Source organism: Chaetura pelagica, unplaced genomic scaffold (assembly GCF_000747805.2).
Source record: "Chaetura pelagica isolate M959 unplaced genomic scaffold, ChaPel_1.0 scaffold199, whole genome shotgun sequence".
NCBI classification, from domain to species: Eukaryota; Metazoa; Chordata; class Aves; order Apodiformes; family Apodidae; genus Chaetura; species Chaetura pelagica.
The window spans coordinates 1,667,612-1,685,617 of record NW_009970714.1 but is presented as its reverse complement, the minus strand read 5'-3'; the positions used below and the strand labels follow the sequence as shown (position 1 = coordinate 1,685,617).

At 41.0% G+C, this 18,006-nt stretch overlaps 1 protein-coding gene across 1 annotated transcript in view; it reads left to right on the top strand.

The window, feature by feature from the left end:
- The window catches only part of XYLB (xylulokinase homolog (H. influenzae)), an 82,797-nt gene extending 71,075 nt beyond the window's left edge, over positions 1-11,722 (top strand). The window contains exons 17-19 of the mRNA XM_010006016.1: positions 1,181-1,268; positions 3,490-3,584; positions 11,441-11,722. Of these exons, the coding sequence (XP_010004318.1) occupies positions 1,181-1,268; positions 3,490-3,584; positions 11,441-11,524 (267 nt within the window). The 3' untranslated portion in view covers positions 11,525-11,722. The remainder of the gene's footprint in view (positions 1-1,180; positions 1,269-3,489; positions 3,585-11,440) is intronic.
- The last annotated feature ends 6,284 nt before the right edge of the window (positions 11,723-18,006 follow it).

Here is an 18,006-nt window from a genome sequence, read left to right as displayed (position 1 = left end):
TGTCACATACTGTTCTTCCTGTAGCTTACATGGATTGACTATTTTAGTAATGTTTTAGAAGTCCTTGGGACCCATAATCAGTAGGACTGTAAATCCCTAGGTCGGGCCTGCAGATCACTAATCCAGACTGGATTCCAGCACACTGTTGCCTTATCTGAGACTCTACTGTACCAGTGTAAATCAGGTGATACACTATTGCCTTTGGTAAAAGGGAAAAGCAAAGTTAAATCTGAATTGTTAGTTTGCTTCTCACCTTGCTCAGCTGAGGGATACCTGTAATCCTAGAAGTGACAAAACCAAAATGGAGAGAGTTTGTTAATAGTGTTTTCAGATAAGTGTTCTTGAAACTCCCTGTCCCTACCTAAATATATCTTATTTTTTCCTTTTTTATATCTGTTTTCCTAAATCTACACTGTGGGGAAGGGCACACGTGCTCAGTAATTGTGCGATGCCTGGTGTTGATTTTAATGCCAATTTTTTTGTGGTCTAATAACTTTAGTATCTGTTGGCTACCATAACACTTTTTTTTTTTGCTGGTAAAATTATCTTTGTATTGGTCAAGCCAAGCTGAGAAGTGTCTTGGTATATCTTCATAGCTAAGGATCCCTTGAATACAGGAAAAAAAATCCTGGTATGTGTAGAGACCATATAACTGTCCTGTGTCATTCTTCCTGTTAACCTGAATTTGGTGGGAAGGGTGAAGGTGAAGACAATACATTTAGTAGGCTTTCATTCTGGAGCTTTTATCAAAGTTGAGAAGTGGATTGCCATGACTGGCTCCTCTCTCTTTCCTTTCCATTTGCCTCAGCCATAAATGTGATAGAAGAAAGCTGTGGGTTCCTGAGATCTCTTGCCCTGACACAAGCCTTGGGCGCAGGCAAATTGTGTGGGCTTATGAGAGAGACAATGCTTGAATCCAGATTCCTCTGACCTTGTAATAAAGAGATCTGGAGAGAGAGCTGGGACTTGGTTTCTTGGCTGCAGTTACATCTCCAGCTCAGATTTTGCAGCACCTTGTTGTGTGACAACGTCAGGACTCATTGTTGCCTGTGGTGCTTCTTTCTGTAGAAATGCTTGGCTGGGGTGTAAGGTAGTTACTGGTTTTCCTAAGCAGTGATAGGGCATTGCTTATCCCTTGTCTTCTAGGGACGTTCCTAACTGATGCTTTGATACTTCTCAGGTCCTGTCTGATGTGTTCAACGCACCAGTGTACACCATCGATACCGCCAACTCGGCTTGTTTAGGAAGTGCTTACAGGGCAATTCATGGTAAGACCTTAAGGAGATACTTCTGAGCAGGCTAGGCATTTAATTTCAGTAGGTTAATACTTGGGATTAACATCACTGAAGATGAGAGGAGAATAAAGCTGTGTGGATCTCACTGGAAGGACATTCAGGTCAAAAAGGTTTTTTTGCTCTTAGTGCGTTTTGATCAGGCCCATGAATAACATTTGTGTTACAATTTAAGTCTGGGGACTGCTTGTCAACCAAGGGATAGGGCCTGGAAACTTTTGGTACTGACAGGGGAAGGTCCAGGACCTTACTGTGTTGAGTTGCTACCTCCATGTCCCTCACTTGGAAGAAAACAGCCAGGTGAAGGTGCTGGTATAGCCTGCTGCCCTGGTTTGAGAAGCAGACTGTAAACTGGATTGCTGAAATGGTCAAACCAAACCAAAAATTAAATCCTAGTAAAGCAGATTAGAGGAGGCAGGAGTGACAGGACTAGTAATACTGCTGGCCATGTAAATGTTGTTAAACCTATATGTATCGTCCAGCTTCTAAACATCAAGACAAAGGATATGCAAAATGCCCTGGGCTTCATGCTCAAGTATGCACTTTCTCTTGAAACACCATAAATCTTGGGATATTCTTAGGTTGACCAGTCGTTTTTCTTGCTGTACCCATCACTCACTGTAATGCAACAGTCCAAGATTTCAAGTATTAATTAACTGCTATCTACTAACACATGGAGGTGTGTCTTAAGGGGGACACCAGCCATTTAAGAGTTGAATCCCAAGCAGGAAATTTTATTCATGTATATTCACATATATATTCATTTATTCAAGCAGTTCCTAATATGTTACAGTTAAACAAATCAAAAGAATGTGTATGAAATTCTTAAGTCCATATTTAGGCCAACTTCTTTTAGTCCCTCTTTTGTTTATTATAAGCTTTTGGACCTTAAGACATGGATAGCTTCTGTGCAAGCTCATGTAAGATCATGGGATTGCAACAAGCATGGAACAGGTAACATCAGCCATCAGAAGAAATCAGAAAGGTTTTAATTTTAGAAGCAAATTCTGCTGTCACATTATAGCATCTGAAGACTACATGCTCTCCTGCATTTGAAAACAGCAGAGAAAGTTGCACAGCCAAAAACTTGAGTCAATGTGTTTAATGCACACAGCATGCTCCTCTTTCTTTCCAGAAAAGACACAAGGGTTCTGTCAGGCAAAGTACACTTTTATAAGGCAGTGGAAACAATACAGTTAGATTACAAGTATGTTTGAAGCCACAGTTGGGACCATTTTCCACCTTTGGGGCCACGTTTCTGTATTGCTTTTCTCTGCACTCAGATTTTTGCTTCAGAAGCCACCAGAAGCTTCCCAGCACCTAATTCATGTGAATGCATGAGAGAAGTGGAGCCATCATTAAAGTTAATCCAGATATTTTGGAAGATGTGAATTCCCTCTACCAATTTGGCAGGTGAAATCTTGGGGCTTGGTTGACAGAGCGTTTGAGTGAAGATTTCAAATGGAGGGACTCCTTCAGGTACTCTGCCAGCCAAGCCCCAGGGGCATGCTGTGTGTGTTTCTAAATGGCATTTTTGATGGATGCTTTCAGCTGACTCACTCTTGGCCAGGCAAAGGAATTGAGCAAAACTGTAGACTTGCTAATATAAATGAAATATTGATGGCAAGGGCTCCTTAATAATATTGCAGCGTACATCTACAAGTAGGGTGTTCCACGGTTAGTCTGGGATTCCTAGCATGTGGAACAAGGAACTCCTAAAGTGCTATGATTCACTTGGAAAGCAAAATGCTGTAGTAGCAGAACTCCCCTGTCATTCTGCTTCCTTATATAAAATATATTTATTAATTTGTAATGCATTTTCTTGACATTGTTTTAATTTCTCCTCCTTTTTTTTGTTTAGTCACGTTTTGTCCTGGAGTCCCTCACTTCCACATATTTTTCACTGCTGTTTACTGTACTTTTATAATCATAAATAATTACTGAAATTGTTGAGCAGCATTTCTGCTGCTGACCTATTCTCCAGGGTACCCATTGAGTGATTGGCAAAATCTCAATCATGGAGTCCCCACTTCCCAGGCTAGTGCGTTGGAATGTAAGATCTTCTGCCATTTATCCTTCAATCCTGAATGCTGACCTGACCAGGGAAGATCAATATAATGTATTAATTTACCAGGGAGCCAAGGCACATCCCTCATCTTGCTTTTCGCATTGATCAGGATTGTGATTCTCATTGCAGGACTTGTAGCTGAGACAAATGTGTCCTTTGCTGACGTTGTGAAATTAGCACCAGAGCCTAGATTGGCTGTTACACCAACTGTTGGGGCTGAGGAGGTGAGCAAACTTGGGAATACCATTTTTCTTTTAATTTCCTGTCTGCTTCAAAATGTAATGGCTTGCTAATTCTTCTGGTAAAATACCTTAATTTAAGAAGCATTTGGTTAGACAATTCTCACTCCTTTTTGTAAAGAGAGATTTGATTTTGGGAGGTCTTTAGTCTTGTAATGATGCAATAATCTGATCACTCCACCTAGGTCTGTGTGGGGGATTCTTCCTAACTGGGTATGATCAGAGAGCAAAACCTGTCCCTTAAGGGACAGAAAAAGGTATAAAATAGGTTGAATTTGGATACAGATCAGTCAGGTTGTAACTGATATTACTGATAAAATAGTCTTGTTTGCAGCAAGCAGCATGGAAAAGGCATGGGGACAGTGCTTTCCAGCCTCTTGGAAAACATCCCCAAAAATCCTTTCTGTCTGACCGCTAACCAGTGGTCAGCAATTGTGTATCTTCACTTAGCTCCCAGATGGAAACTGAAAGATTTAGTAGGCATAGGTCTCTGGCACTGTGCCCACCCTTCGAATTTCACCACATCTGCAGGTGAAGCTTGTGCTTTATGGGCCACATAAATAAAGCAGAAGAAATAGTCATTGTTGCTAACAATGTAGTTCCAGCCCCTGTAAAACCAAGGAAGAAACTGTTGTCTCAGGCTCTTCAGTACAACCCTGAACCTCTTTCTATCAGGTGCCAAGAGCATTTGTTTACACCAGTTTCTGAAATATAATTTCCAGTAATAAATAAACAATATGATATAGCAAGATTCTTACAGAACTCAAGTTTAAATAATGAAAGGTGTTTCTAACTCTGTCTTCAGCTCTGTGGAAGCTTATTTTCTATCAACACAGCCTTACTCTCCATTTATGAGATTTGGATGTGCCCTAACTACAGGCAACAAGGTTTTAAAGCTTTTATTTAAACTGGGAAATTAATGATCTGCCAAAACTACTAACTCCCAGCTACATGTGTAGTGGAGCACCAGATATCATCATGAGTAATAATAGAAATGATCATGCTGCATTGTGCCTGCCAGCGTATTATTTAATTATTAACTGAGATGGAGGAGCTCAGTAATCAAATAGAAGTCCCCTTCAGAAATATTAAGACATTGAATAATTTAAACTTGATTGATCTGATCTCATTTACTCAACCTTCCCCCCTCATTTTAAAAGATAAAATAATTAACAGCAGTGGCCTGTGTCACGTGTGTTACAGCTGGAGCCTTCTGCAGGGAATAGGCTTCAGAAGCAGATCCCCAGTGTCTGATTCAACCTCACATTGGTGCCCTGTTCCCCCCCAAAAGGCTGTCTGCTGAAAAGCTGCCAGGCTGGCTTGTGTGGAGGTGGATGGCTCAGACACCTGCTTTTGACCCCCTGGTGCTGCTTCAGCTGTGAAACTCTAGAGCAGGGAATACAGCTGTGAAACTCAAGAGCAGGGAATACAGCTGTAAAACTCAAGCACCTTATACCCATGCAGGGGCCAAGCTACCCTAACTGGAAAGATCAGTGGGGAATTCCTCTACCTCTTTCTGTTTTACCGTCTGCATAAAATGGCCTGGAAGCTAAAAGAGTTAATTATCTCCCTCTCAATACTTTTCTTCTCCTTTTCCACTTGGTTAGACCTGGCTCTCATAGCCATCTTTTTATTGGTTTTAAATGATGTACACTGGTGAATTATTGCCCCAGTAGATAGGACTGAATGATAGAGCAGGTAGTGGCCAAGCAGCACATGAAGGAAACCGTTACTGTGCATAGCTTAGCTTGCCAGCTTCATTCCATTAAAAGCAGCTTCTTGCAGTTAGGTATTCCACACCATTTTTATTTTTTTTTTCATCCCATCTTATAATTTTGCAGTTGATGGTGGATTCCCTGAGTAGTTTCATGGCTGTGAAACTGCAGGAAGCCAGAGGGCCTGTCAGTAATAGTGTGTTAGCAAGAACAATGCAGGAAAAATTCATAATGTGATGAGCCAGTTTGATTCTGTTTTTTACAGAGCTGCATCTCCCTGTCCTTCCAATTTCATTCTGTTGAGGTTAGAGGCTTTCACTTAAATGACGGTTCTTTTTATAAACCTCAAAGTCATCCCGAGGTTAAGTTCTGTCTTACTGAGGAGCTCTTCTGGAAGAGTCTGGCTAACCAATGTGAAATTCCCCGGACCACTTCCCTGCATTTTTTGGATGGCTACAGCTACATCTTGGCAGGGTGGAGAAAAAACAGGTCATAACACAGCAATCTGCTCTGATTTCATCATTTCTTCCTGGTATAGGTTGGAGGCAACATGTGTTAGATCACTGGAGGGAGGAAAACCTCCTTCAGACAGAGGTCAAACAATAGTTTGATGTAGCTTCATTGCCAAGGCTTATGCACACAGTAAGGCTTTCCAGGAACCAAAAATGAAAAAAAAAAAGAAAGGGAGTTTTTTGTTCGTGAAGGATCATTTGTGATAATGAATGTGATTTTGAAAAGAAAAAGCAAGGCACAGAAAACAGCTTTTCAGGTTCAATTAAGCTGATGGGCAGGTAGAACAAAGTAAGGTCACCAGATGGGAGACATAGAGCTTGTGATGGGTGATGAGTTAGTAGTTAATGGAAACTGAGGTCCCATGAGTTCCAAATTGTCTGGCACAAAAGTGACTTTATCCTGTAGTAGACCATCCTGCCTGGAAGAGACCATTTCAAGGAGGATAAATCCCTCTTTGTGGCTACAACCCTGTCTCTTAGTTGAACCTGATTTCATTGCAGGGCATGGGGGCTCACCCAACTTGAACTTGTTTCTAACTCTGTCAGTACCCAAACGGGTCATAAGGCATTCTAGTGGTAACCATTGTGGTTCTAGTCTTTGGTCACTTATTAACCAGGCTAGCTGGTCAGTCATCTGTCAGTTAACCTGATGAATTCTTCTCTCCTGTTTTCAAAACGGCAAAAATTAGAGAGTCACCTCACCTCTATGGAGCCTCCTCACTCCTCTAGTGAAAAAGATTAATCAGAACCACTAAGCACAACAGAAATAACCAGGAGATTCTAGAACAATACATATATATTAAGAGACAGAACAAATCTGTTGTTCCAGCATTGGAATTCAGCTCTGTTTTAGTAATCTATTAAAACAGCTGGCTGGCTAGTTGGTTAATTAAGCAAAAAGCATGAGAGGGAACATGATTATCTGGAATTGATCACTTGTGTTTATACAGGGCGTGTGCCTATGACAAAGTGTCAGATTTAGTGCAATAGTGTTGGATAGGGTTTGGTAGGGAGAAGGCACAGTGCAGTTCACTACCACTGGGTGTGGAATTTTTTATGGCATTATTGACTCTACTGAGATGTATTAATCCTGCAAAAATTCAAGAAGTGAAAATGTAGACCTAATAGGTTGTCCTGACTTTGGTGAATTGCCTTGTAAGTAGATGGGTTAACAGAAGTGTCCCTATGACCCAGGAAGGTTATAATGACCTGTTTATTGATTTAAAATAATGGTATTTTTGTTGAGTTAGATTTTGGAGGGGGAAGGTTGTTTTCTAGGATTGGTTTACGTTGGTAATTTAGTGCAAAGTAGATAATAATAATGCAACCAGAAAAATATGATACTACATATTGATGAAAGTTTGATTAAGGTGATTGTGTAGCCAATAGTTTTCTAACTTATTAAACTGATTCAGATAGGCTTACAGAATAAATGTCCAAAATAAAGTAACTGTTGGAGTGTGGTTCCTTGGAGGAGTCTCTGAAGTATTTCTGGATACTGTCATATTATTTCTGCTTTAAGTGTATCCTTTCTATTTTGAGAAAGATGATCAACTGATCATGGTTTAAAAATAAAGCATCTGTATATTTTGATTTCTTAAGCAAATATCTTCAAGTAATTTGAGGTGGGGTTTTTTTTTTGTTGTTTTTTTTTTTTTAAAGGAAAGCTATCAAAAGTAGCAATACTTTGTGCAGGACTGATTAATTATATTCTATTCAGAGCAGATTAAATGTACTCAGGTAGATAAATATTAAAGAATCCTCAGTGTCATCTTTGTAATTCGTAAATTTTGAATTGCTCCAAACACTGGTTTACATAGCATAGACAGAAGTATCCATGATGATTGTTACTTTTAGTATTAATTTGTAGCTGTTTTTGGTTTTAGAGAGCGGAAGGAACAATGTCCCATTGTCCTAGACATTGTACAAAGGGACAGTAAAAGTCCTGATGATTTCATAGGCTGGGACTATGGTGAGATACAGTATGAGGATGACATATCTGGTTTGGACTAGAGGGCAAGGTAACATGTATTTGAATACATTTTCCAGGGAGAGCAACTTAAGTTATTCTCTGTTATAATGCAATATTTATCGTTTTCTTAGTTATTTGTGGGTCTTTTGGAGTGTGGCCAAATTGTCCCAGGAGAGAAGTTTAGGGTTTGTTAAATGAAGCCATCAGAGTGTTGCTCATGTTGTGGAGTAAGCTACAGAGATAAGCAGGATAGAAGACTGTAATATAGCAAGGACAGTAATTAAATTATGGACAATAAAAAGGTTCATGTTGTGATACATGTAATTACTTTTGTTAGATATCATGGTCTGATATATTAGGTTTGAGACTATGACAGAGAGAGAATTTATGTTCTTGAGTTTTTATGCATCATTGAGAGTTCTTTATTCCCTTTGGACCTCAATTATAAAAATAAATCTATATAATTGCCTCAGGACAAAGACTCCTGGAATAATTTACAAGGAGTTGCCCAAGGTTCTGTGGAGGCAGTTCAGTCACAGCAGACATGGAGAAGCATCTTTCACAGACACAACTGTGTGTGTGCTCAGGCCATGTGCTCAGTCAGGGCAGCTTGGCTTTTCTTCTCCTTACTTCATGGGAGCTGCACTGCTTTGGCCTCAGGCTTCAGCTGGTGTCAAGCTGGTATCTAAAATACTGCTTGTGAAAAGCTTGCAGTACTGCTGCTCTTACCAGCCATGAGGTACTGGTGGTATTACAGCCAAATTCCATGAGGAAGAGGAATTTAAGATGGGCTTAGCCCTGTGAACTGTGCTGCTTCTTACCCCGAATGCACAGGAACAGAGTACAGAAAATATTCTCAATTTTTTGTTTGCATTTTTTTTTTCACATGGTCCATAACGCACCATTAATTTACACTAATGGCTGGGAAGCTTATTGCAAATGCCTGAATTTTCTCAATCAGCAAGCTAAGTGCTTAAGTCAAATAAACAGGAAAAGAAACTGTATCAGTCAATGTGGTTGTTCGTTTCTTTTGACATATTTTAATTTAGAGTGATGTATTAACAATAATACTTCCCGGCCTTCTACTAAATGTGCTGTTGTGTATTTTGTAAAAATACTGCTGCATAAGTGATCTGAAGCCTGCTTTCTCAGTGGCTGAGCTCACTTGCCAGTGCAGCTCTGTTGTGCTGCATATTTGTTGAGAAGTGCCTCGGGTTTGTCAAATACACAGAACAGCAAAGTAAGAAAGAGTGAGGCTTGATTATAGATGCTTCAGTGAATAAAGGAGCTGGTTTGTTTGACATGCTGATACTCACAGTATAGCCACAGTTGCCTGCTGAATATTTTGTTTACCCTGATGTGCATATTTAGCAGAAATAGAGCAATAATATTCTTTGGGAACATGAAAAGAATATATATATGTACTTCACTGAACTCCCAAGGCCCTCATGTAGTTAGTTAAAAATACCATGCTGAGTCATGTGGTGTTTCATAATAGTGGTGAATTTCATAACCCTGTAAATCTCCATGGATCTCAGTATCTCTGTCCTGTGGAGAAGAGGATTTGGGGCAAGAACACAATAAATGACTTGCCCACAGTCACTGGATGAGTGTTGCAGAGGTAGGAGTGTGTAGATTTCTCTGTTCTAATGAGTGTAAGTTTGAGACATAGCAAGACTCACTGTGAGATGGGTTTAAAAAATTGTCCCAATGAGACCCTGGGTAGTGAACAGTGAATCTTTCCATTTGCTGTTCCTTCTCTTCTTCCCCTTGATATACTTAATCTGTTGAAGAAATGTACTTTAAGTCCGTTAACATCTGGTTGGTAAGGGAGGAGGTGGCCAAAACAGGCTGTTTCTTCAGAATTTGTCCATTAAGTTGCTCTCACCTGTCATAGTGGAAGGTTGAAGTGGGAAGGAAGAGATAAATCCAGGTTTCACTGTTCAGAGTAAAACTGTTATTCAGGAAGATATTTTGCCATCAACTGAAACACAGGAACAAAAGGGCTATTTTTTTGATTTCCTAGTTGAGAAAACTGTGATTTGTTTCTCTTTCATCTGAGAAAGTCTGACTGTTTCAGACACTGAGGCTGCTGCAGGGCTGTACATAAAACTGCACAAGAGCAACCCTGTCTCTTCCTACGACCTCGTAGTTTACACTTGAAGTGTCTTCTCTTGAATTTCTTGTGTATATGTAGTTGTTGGCTGTGGCTTGTATCTGGAAAAGGATAAAATGCATTTAAATGCTGGATCTCACTTATTGATGGGAGCAGTAATTCAGTTTACTGGGTATGATTCATTATGGCTCTATAACCTCTCTGAACCTGGAGCCAGGAGCGAGACTGCTCTGATTATGAATAACATCAGTGCACAGGGTTTGGAGACTAGACTGGCGGCCCTTAGGATTCATTGCAGCAGGGATATGACCTTGTGGCATCCTCCTAAGGACTGCTCGAGCCTGCACCAGGCCCCATACTGGCTCCTGGCAGTCCCTTCTTTGTGCCTGAGACAGCAAATGGGTGAAGCTGTCCTGGAATGGCTTGTCAAACTAATGATTTTATTACATGGACAATTAAAACAAGAAAGAGGAGATAAGAAGGTCTATCTCCAAGATCTAGATGAAGTACAGTTTTGGGTTGGAGCCAGCTGTAGGGCTAGGCCCTATTCAGAGTTTCTGCTAGGTAACCTGGTCACATACAAGCTGCTCATCTTCTGTGATATGTTGTGTGATGAATTTGAAGCAGAGGAGAAAAAAAATCCCAAGGGTAAAGAACCAAACAAATTGCAACACTGATCTTGCTCATATCCAAAAGCACAGGGGGCCTTTGAATCTGGGGTTTTGAATACCTTTGGGTTTGTATTCTTCTTCTTAATGTTGTAACAATTCTGAATCTAAAAACTACTGGAAAATTCTAGCTAGGGATATACAGAAAGCTACTCGGATACTCAGTGTAGTTGTGGAAAGAGTTTGTGTCTCCATTTGTGTCCCTGGGTCTGGGGAGTGAGGAGCATGGCTGTGAAGTAGCTCTGAGATGGGAAAAGTCATGGCTGTGGAAGATGTGGAGGAGAAAAGAAGCTCAAATAGATATGGGAGTATGAGAGGGGCAGGAGAGGGAGTGTGAAGTGTATTTTAGAATGCCCTGATTGGCATATTGGCCAAGGAGGACCTTTCTGACAGTGGTGTCTGACTATGCTAGGGGGTGGCACTTATTAGCAGGGCAGAGGAGGAGGGGACAGAGGCAGTGATCCATCCTGAGGTAGCAGAGGGAGGCAAGGACAGGAGTTCTGCCTGGGTGGTTAGGACAGCTATTACTGAGGGGACATGTCAGACAGGGAGAGGTGACTTTAGCAGAGCTGCTTCCTCTGGAAGTAACAACTTCTGCTTATAGCAAGAACACAGCCACAATAAGAACAATCTGTGCATGTCATAAAATTAAGCTGCAAAGGAGATGGTAAAAAGGACTGACATTTGAAGAAGGGAGACTGCAGCATTTTCTTGAGCAAATTGGAGGAAAGAACCACAAACCTTCAGGTACCTATGAAGCTCCTGTGTTCTTCATGTCTGAAGTTGGTTTTGAACTGCAGTGGGATTTAAAAATCAATTTTTTCTACCTAGACATATTTATTTCTTTTTCATTTTTAGGTGTATCCTCCACTTCTGAAAAGATATGCTGAGCTTGAACAGAAAGTTATCTGCAACCCAGCCTTCTCTTGTCTTGTGAAATAGAAGCAAACAAAATTTATAAGTTGTCTGAAGAATGGACTCCCAAGGAGAAGATCAGAAAATATTTGCTCAGAATTTACTGGAGTTGTTTAAATCATTTTCTTCCTCTTTGTAGACAAATTATTTTTAAATGTCTGTGTTTGAGTGTGTTGGTGGAAAAAAATTACATTGTGATTTAAAACCTGATTAAAAAAAGCATCATGTTGCTCTGTCTGTTTGTGACTTCAGGGTAATTTTCAGATCACAGCATCACAGAATGTTAGGGGTTTGGAAGGGACCTCTGGAAATCATTTAGTCCAACCCCTCTGCCAGAACAGGACCACCACAGAATCTCGGGCAGGGCACTCAGAAATGCATCCACATGGGTCTTGAAAGTCTCCAAAGGAGACTCCACAACCTCTCAGCTAGCCTATTACCCTGTAACACTTATAGTAAAGAAGTTCTTCCTCCTGTTGAGGTGGAGCTTCCTGTGCTCTAACTTGCTGCTTTGGAATAGCTGGGTGACAAAGTCAAGTCCATTGTATATAGGAATCACTTTACCTATCTCTACTAGCTGGGATTCCCTGTGTTTAGCATGCTGGCCTCTCTTCATACCTATCTAGCACAGTATCTTAATTCTGCAGCTTTTCCTGCTTAAATCTTTTGAAACTATCTTTCTGTCTGTCTGTAACTTGTCAATGCTTATATCTTTGCCTACAGAACATCAAGAGAAAGCCTAAGCACTGACTTAATCCCATCTTTCTTTAATACCTGGAGATTTGTGGTGTGAAGGCTGATTAAATGCTTTAAAGACTCCCTGGGATCCTCAGAGAAGGGGAATTCTTGGTACGTGACACTATGGGAAGTCTGTTGTGTGATAAAACATGATGTGGTTGGATTTTATAGATTGTGGAAAGCACAGAGGCCTCATCTGATACAGAGGCCATTGCACAATGTTTTCTTGATGTTAGTTTTGTAAAAAAGAAAATAAAGGGAACAAATGTGGGAAGTTTTAAGTGTTCCCTTTGTGTTTCAGAAGGCAGAGTCAGTTTATCTGCACACTGTTTGGGGGTGATGCTGTTTTCCTTTGCTCCTTCAGGTGTCACAGCAATGAAATTGGTTGTGTCATGTTGAGTTTGACTGCAGAAGTAAGGTTCAGCTCCCAACAAGACATGAAGGTCACTTGTTTTTTAAACCACCAATCTCCCAGTTCTGTGTTGGAGATCCTGAGCAGAACTGGCCTTGCTCTGTTGCTTGCTGTTCTTCCACTTCAAGTGTTTTAGTCCAGATATAGTAGACTCTGGTTGAGAAAAACTCAGAGAAAATAAAAGCCAGGAGATCTTTAAGTTACAGAATTTGAATGAACATCCTAAATGACCCTGTGCATGTGGGAACACTTTACTGCCCTATTCTGCAGTGCCAGTATCTTTCCCTTAGGATAAGGTTTCTTTGGGAATAAAGCAGACTTGTTTAATGGAAGTGACTGAAGCCTTTCTTCCCTTCTTGTAGAAGCTGTAATGTGCCTAGGGGGTAAGTCAGGGAACTGCAGGGAGTAGAGGATCTCTTTACTGACTATTTGGGAGCTGGATTATGGCCCTGCTGGAGGTAGGTGACCCAAATTAATTTTCTTCAAATTACAGTGGCCCAGGAGCACTCTGCCTGTCCCTGCTGCATCTCTGATGAGAGTGGGTGCCCTTTGTCATGACTCCCCTCCAGAGTGGCAGGGGAATGGGCACATTCCTCCTTTGCTCTCCCTTTTGTATCTAGGCCCTTCATTTGCAAGTATCAACAGTGCCTTTTTTTTTTTTTTTTTTTGTTTACAGCTGAGTAATTGTAACTTCTCTTGATATTAGCCTGATTACTCAGGAAGGTCAAGAATTCAATTTCTGAGTTTCTAAAGCAGGCTTCTTTTAAGCATCTGCTTTAAAAGGTAGCATTACAAATACACATCCATCTCTTTTATGTGCTTATTATTCTGGGTCCCAAGGTACAGTGCTCAAGTGTATAATGCTTCTCCCAGGCCTCCACTGTCAGCAGTTGCTTTGTCATTGAGTAAGGCTGTGGAGAGGTACAGAAGAATTCATTGATGCAAGGTAAACGGTGCCTACTAGTTTAAGCAGTGTTGCCATCATCAGTCTTCTGCCTGGTTACTAGTTTGACATCAAGGTCAGCCACACAGGGAGGGTATTCAGAGAGGTGCTTTAAGATTGTGCAGCTTTGGTGACAATTTCTTGAGTACCTCATTTGGGTTATCAGAGTGAGAAGACTGATGTCTCTTCTAGCTTTGTGGCTTAATTTGCCTGTGAAATGAGAGATTCAGGGTCCATTTCTTACTCAGCTGAAGAAGGTTAAAGCTTATGTTTCCCAGCTCAAAGTATATGTTAGAACATTTCTAAATAATGTGTTGGCTCCTAACGAAGTGTTCTGTGATGCTAGTAGGATGGTTTAGATGGTTTAATGACTTTCTGGGCCTGAGCTCTGGGCAGGGAGAAGAAAACAATCTCTCCATTGGGTAGGGCTGGGGCTCTCTGGTGTGTCCCATGTTAGCATTAAAACAGTTTCCTCAGGGTGGGTCATGCACTGTGTGCTTGCTGCAGGAGTCTCTGAGAAAAGACTGGGATACAAAGCTCCGAAGGGCCAGGAGCTGAGCACCACTGAGTTATAGTGCTGCTGTGGTGATGGGTTTATTAGGGCTGGCCTCTGAGGAATCGTGTCTGGAGTGGAAGAATTTATAGACAAGCTGCTTTTTTTTTTTTCCTAGCTCACCCAAGTTGCACATGTTCAGTGACTGGTGTCAGATAGAATAAGACTCAATAAATCTCCCAGTAGAAGGGTCCTTTGAAGAAATGCTGCTGCAAGACTTTCACCACTCTTTTCTTCTTGTCTTCCCAAGAACACACATTAGCTTGCTAAGGAACCACAGGCTTCTTGCTGTCAAAGGTGCAGTGATGGAAGGATCTGGTGCCCTTTGGTTTCCACAATCATGTGGGTTTTTTTGCCAGCTTGTCTACCTTAGGTTATCCTGGTTGTCTGCAGCAGAGAGGTTACTGACTTGACATCTTTGCTGACAGAAATCTAAAGGTAAGCTGATGTCTTCTGCCTCAACATATTTGATGGAAATTGATTCCCTTCCCCATAAGTGACCTTACTGTTCTTTAAGGTGAGCAACATGTCACCCCCATCTTGTCAAGACAAAAGGTTAGCTTCTGTGTTTAAAGGCCTACTGAGCTATTCCCAGTCTAGATTAATCTGCTAGAAAATTGATCTCATCTCCTGAAAGAAAAAAAAACCCTTGACAACTGCAAGGAGGTTGTTCAGCGCTCTCTGACCTGCTGCTCCTGTCCTGCACAAGCAGTGCTGCTCTAGGTTGGAGGTAGGTCATGAAGTTTCATGGAAAAATCCAAGCAGCTTCCTTAGCTTGATGGCCCTCTGCCCTCACCAGTCAATCCGAGCTGCACTGGTTTCACCCACAAACTCTTGGTGTACCATGACCCAAAGACAAACACTTTTCTTTGGAGCCTGAAGTCTTTAAAGTCTTTTGTGATGTAGCTGGAAACAAACAGGAAAAGATGTTTGCTTTTTCTTAAGGGATCAGTCTGAGAGAGTTGGAGCTCTGATTGAATAAGTAACATACTGAAAAAAGTCTGTGCTCTGTCAATGCTTTAGTAAGTAACTGAGCTGAATACTGTGTGATCCCAGAGGGACCTTTTTGTTTTCAGCTTTTGTTTCCTTTGCAGTCGTGGCTACCAATGTAGATCACAGAGCCACGCCATGAAGGATGTGTATCTAAAGCCACAAAAAGCCAAATCAGAACTTTCAACAAATAATTGATTTTATCCCTATTTCTATTACCTTATTCCCAAGACTACTGCATGCAGGTTAGGGCGTAGTGGAAGAAAAGAGTAACATTTTAGAGAATAAACTATATTCTCTTGGTGCTTGTCACAAATATGGGGCCAAGTCTTTCCTAGCAAAAAAATGCTAATTTTGATTTTTCTTCTCCCCAGCAGGGTTTTGATTTTGGTGAGGTCAACTCTCACTTAAAATTAGGTTGAGATTAGCAAACAAAAATGTGACTAAGGAAGATTAGCTGGTGTGTGGACATTCACTCACATACCAGGAGATCACTATCCCATAAGGAGTGTTTTCTTAAGCAGCTTCTCTCAAGGTGACTGACTGTAGTCCTGATTCCACGTGGCTTGAAATTTTAGTAAGGTCTCTTACTCAAATTGGGTACAAAATCATATCTGCACCAAAGGACCTTAACTTGTTATTACTTTGCACTCATTTTGTGCAGGTCAAAATCACAATGTGATGTGCAAGGCAAAAGAACTTGGGATGAATTTTTTTGGTAACCTGCTTTTTTCTGAGCATGTCACTGAAGTGTGTGACATCATTGACTGGAATATTCAGAGTAGTTACAGCCCCTGCTCACCTTCTGTGCTTCGATTACAGCCCAGGTAAAGCCTCTTTGGTTGGCCAATGCAAGTGGTTTATCTTTCAGTCATCAAAGCTTGTGTTAATGGAATGTAAGATTTTTAGATTAGTTTGGTGGATTTTTTTTGAGGGTTTCTGTTTGTTTGTTTGGTTTGGTTTGTGTTTTTTTGGTTTGTGTTTTTGTGGTTGTTGGTTTTTTCCCTAGGACTCTTTTTTCCATTCCTGCAGCCCATGGTTTCCCTTTTAACTGTTTCCACTTCTGCAAGATGCTAAGAACTTCTCAAGTGAGCTTGTGTGTTGCTGAGATTCATCCCCAGGACTCATTTTGCTCTACTTGTTCTTTAGCTCATCTGTTGCTTCTTAAAAATGGCCTTGACAGACAGAATGATGCTTCTGTAGTGATCCCAGACTTACGGGAATGTCTAGGCCATTGTGGGAACTCAGTGATTACATTCAGTGTTCTTGAAGTGCATGCCCTGAGGGATAAGGGTGAAGGAGCAGCTCTCACTGCTTACGGATACTGCCATGGTCTCAGATTTCTGTCTTTCACTAACGTTGCCTCATCCATTGATGTATCAGCCTGCCCATTAGAACAACTGGGGATATTATGAATTGCATACAATGTTTTTTGCTCTAGGATCTTTAGATGACAGGTATTTGTGATATGTTCTTTGTTAAGATGCTGTGATTAGCTCTGCTTTATTTTGGTATGTTGTGCCTTCATCGTCTGTGATGCATCCATCTGCTTGTCATTTCTCTTCTAGCAACTTATCAACCTAACACAAATCTTTGGTCACTCAGGTGTGGGATACATCTGACCCGTGTAGACATCTGTGTCTCCTCTCATATGAGCTCCTTTTATAATCAAAGGAGAAGACCACAAGGGAGAAGAGCTTCTGCCTGTTGTTCATCTTGTCTTATGGCAGATGTCTACAGCACATCAGGTGATTCATCTCCTGAGTCAGCCATTTGTCCCTGCTGAGTAGAAAGGCATTTGTGTGGAAGACAGAAAAATCCAATTTTTCTTCCTGTGCTAAAACTCCTGAAGACTTGACTGAAAGCTGCTCTCAGCTTTGTAGACAAGACTTGTCCCTAGTTACCAGTACAACTAGAAGGATTTCTTATTCCAGGACTGTTCTGTTTTTACTGTCAAATCCATGAGATTGACCTCCCCAGCTCCCTTCAGACAGTCCTCTTCATACATCTGTGTGGAGATATCTAGCAGACATAGGTTGGGAGCTTTGTTATTTACATTCTTGGGTTTTGTCCTTTTGTTGCCTGCCCTTGGTTCTGTTTATGCCTTCAAGCTGGACCCTTTCAGGCATTTGTGCCTGCAAGCTCAGAACTCCCATTCAGTGAGACAGCTCCCTTAAGACTTAGACAAGCATTGCACAGGAAAACAAAGGTCTGTTCAACTTGCTGTTTGGAGACAATATTTACTCTCTGACTGACAGGTATGCACTACTCTCCTGAAACCTCAACTCTGCTCCAGGTCTGATAAATACCAGTTTATTGGAAGATGGAATTCTCCTTGAAAAATAGCCATGTTGTATAAGAGAAGGACTTAGAGAAACAGAGCAGAAATAGAGCTGCTTCTTAGCTGAGGACTTTTATCTGAAAACAAAACATTACAGAGAAAAAGTAAGAAGCAAAGGTTTGTCACATAACTTTGATATAACATCTTGTTCCTCCAGGGAGCTGCTGCCACAGCTTGTTAGGTTAGGATGGGACATTCCTCTCACTCCTGGTGTCATTTCTTTGCTAGACTCCTGCCCTACTTGAGGACAGTTTCATGTAGCAGAAATACCCTTTTGATCAAGAAGGATGTTGATGAAAGGCAACAATACGTTTTCCCTATTTCCATTTCTCTGCCTAATTATTCTGGTCCCTGCCATTGTTGTCCCTCAGAAGAAATGACTGGTCGAGCAGAGGGAAGAGAAGATACTGGATGCAGCTAATCCAATCTGTGATTTAGTTAGACAATTCAACTGAATGAGTAAGCAAATAAGCTGCATTGAAAGACCCCCCACCCTTGCTGTAAAAGTGTTGTTTTTTTTTTCTTCAGAGTG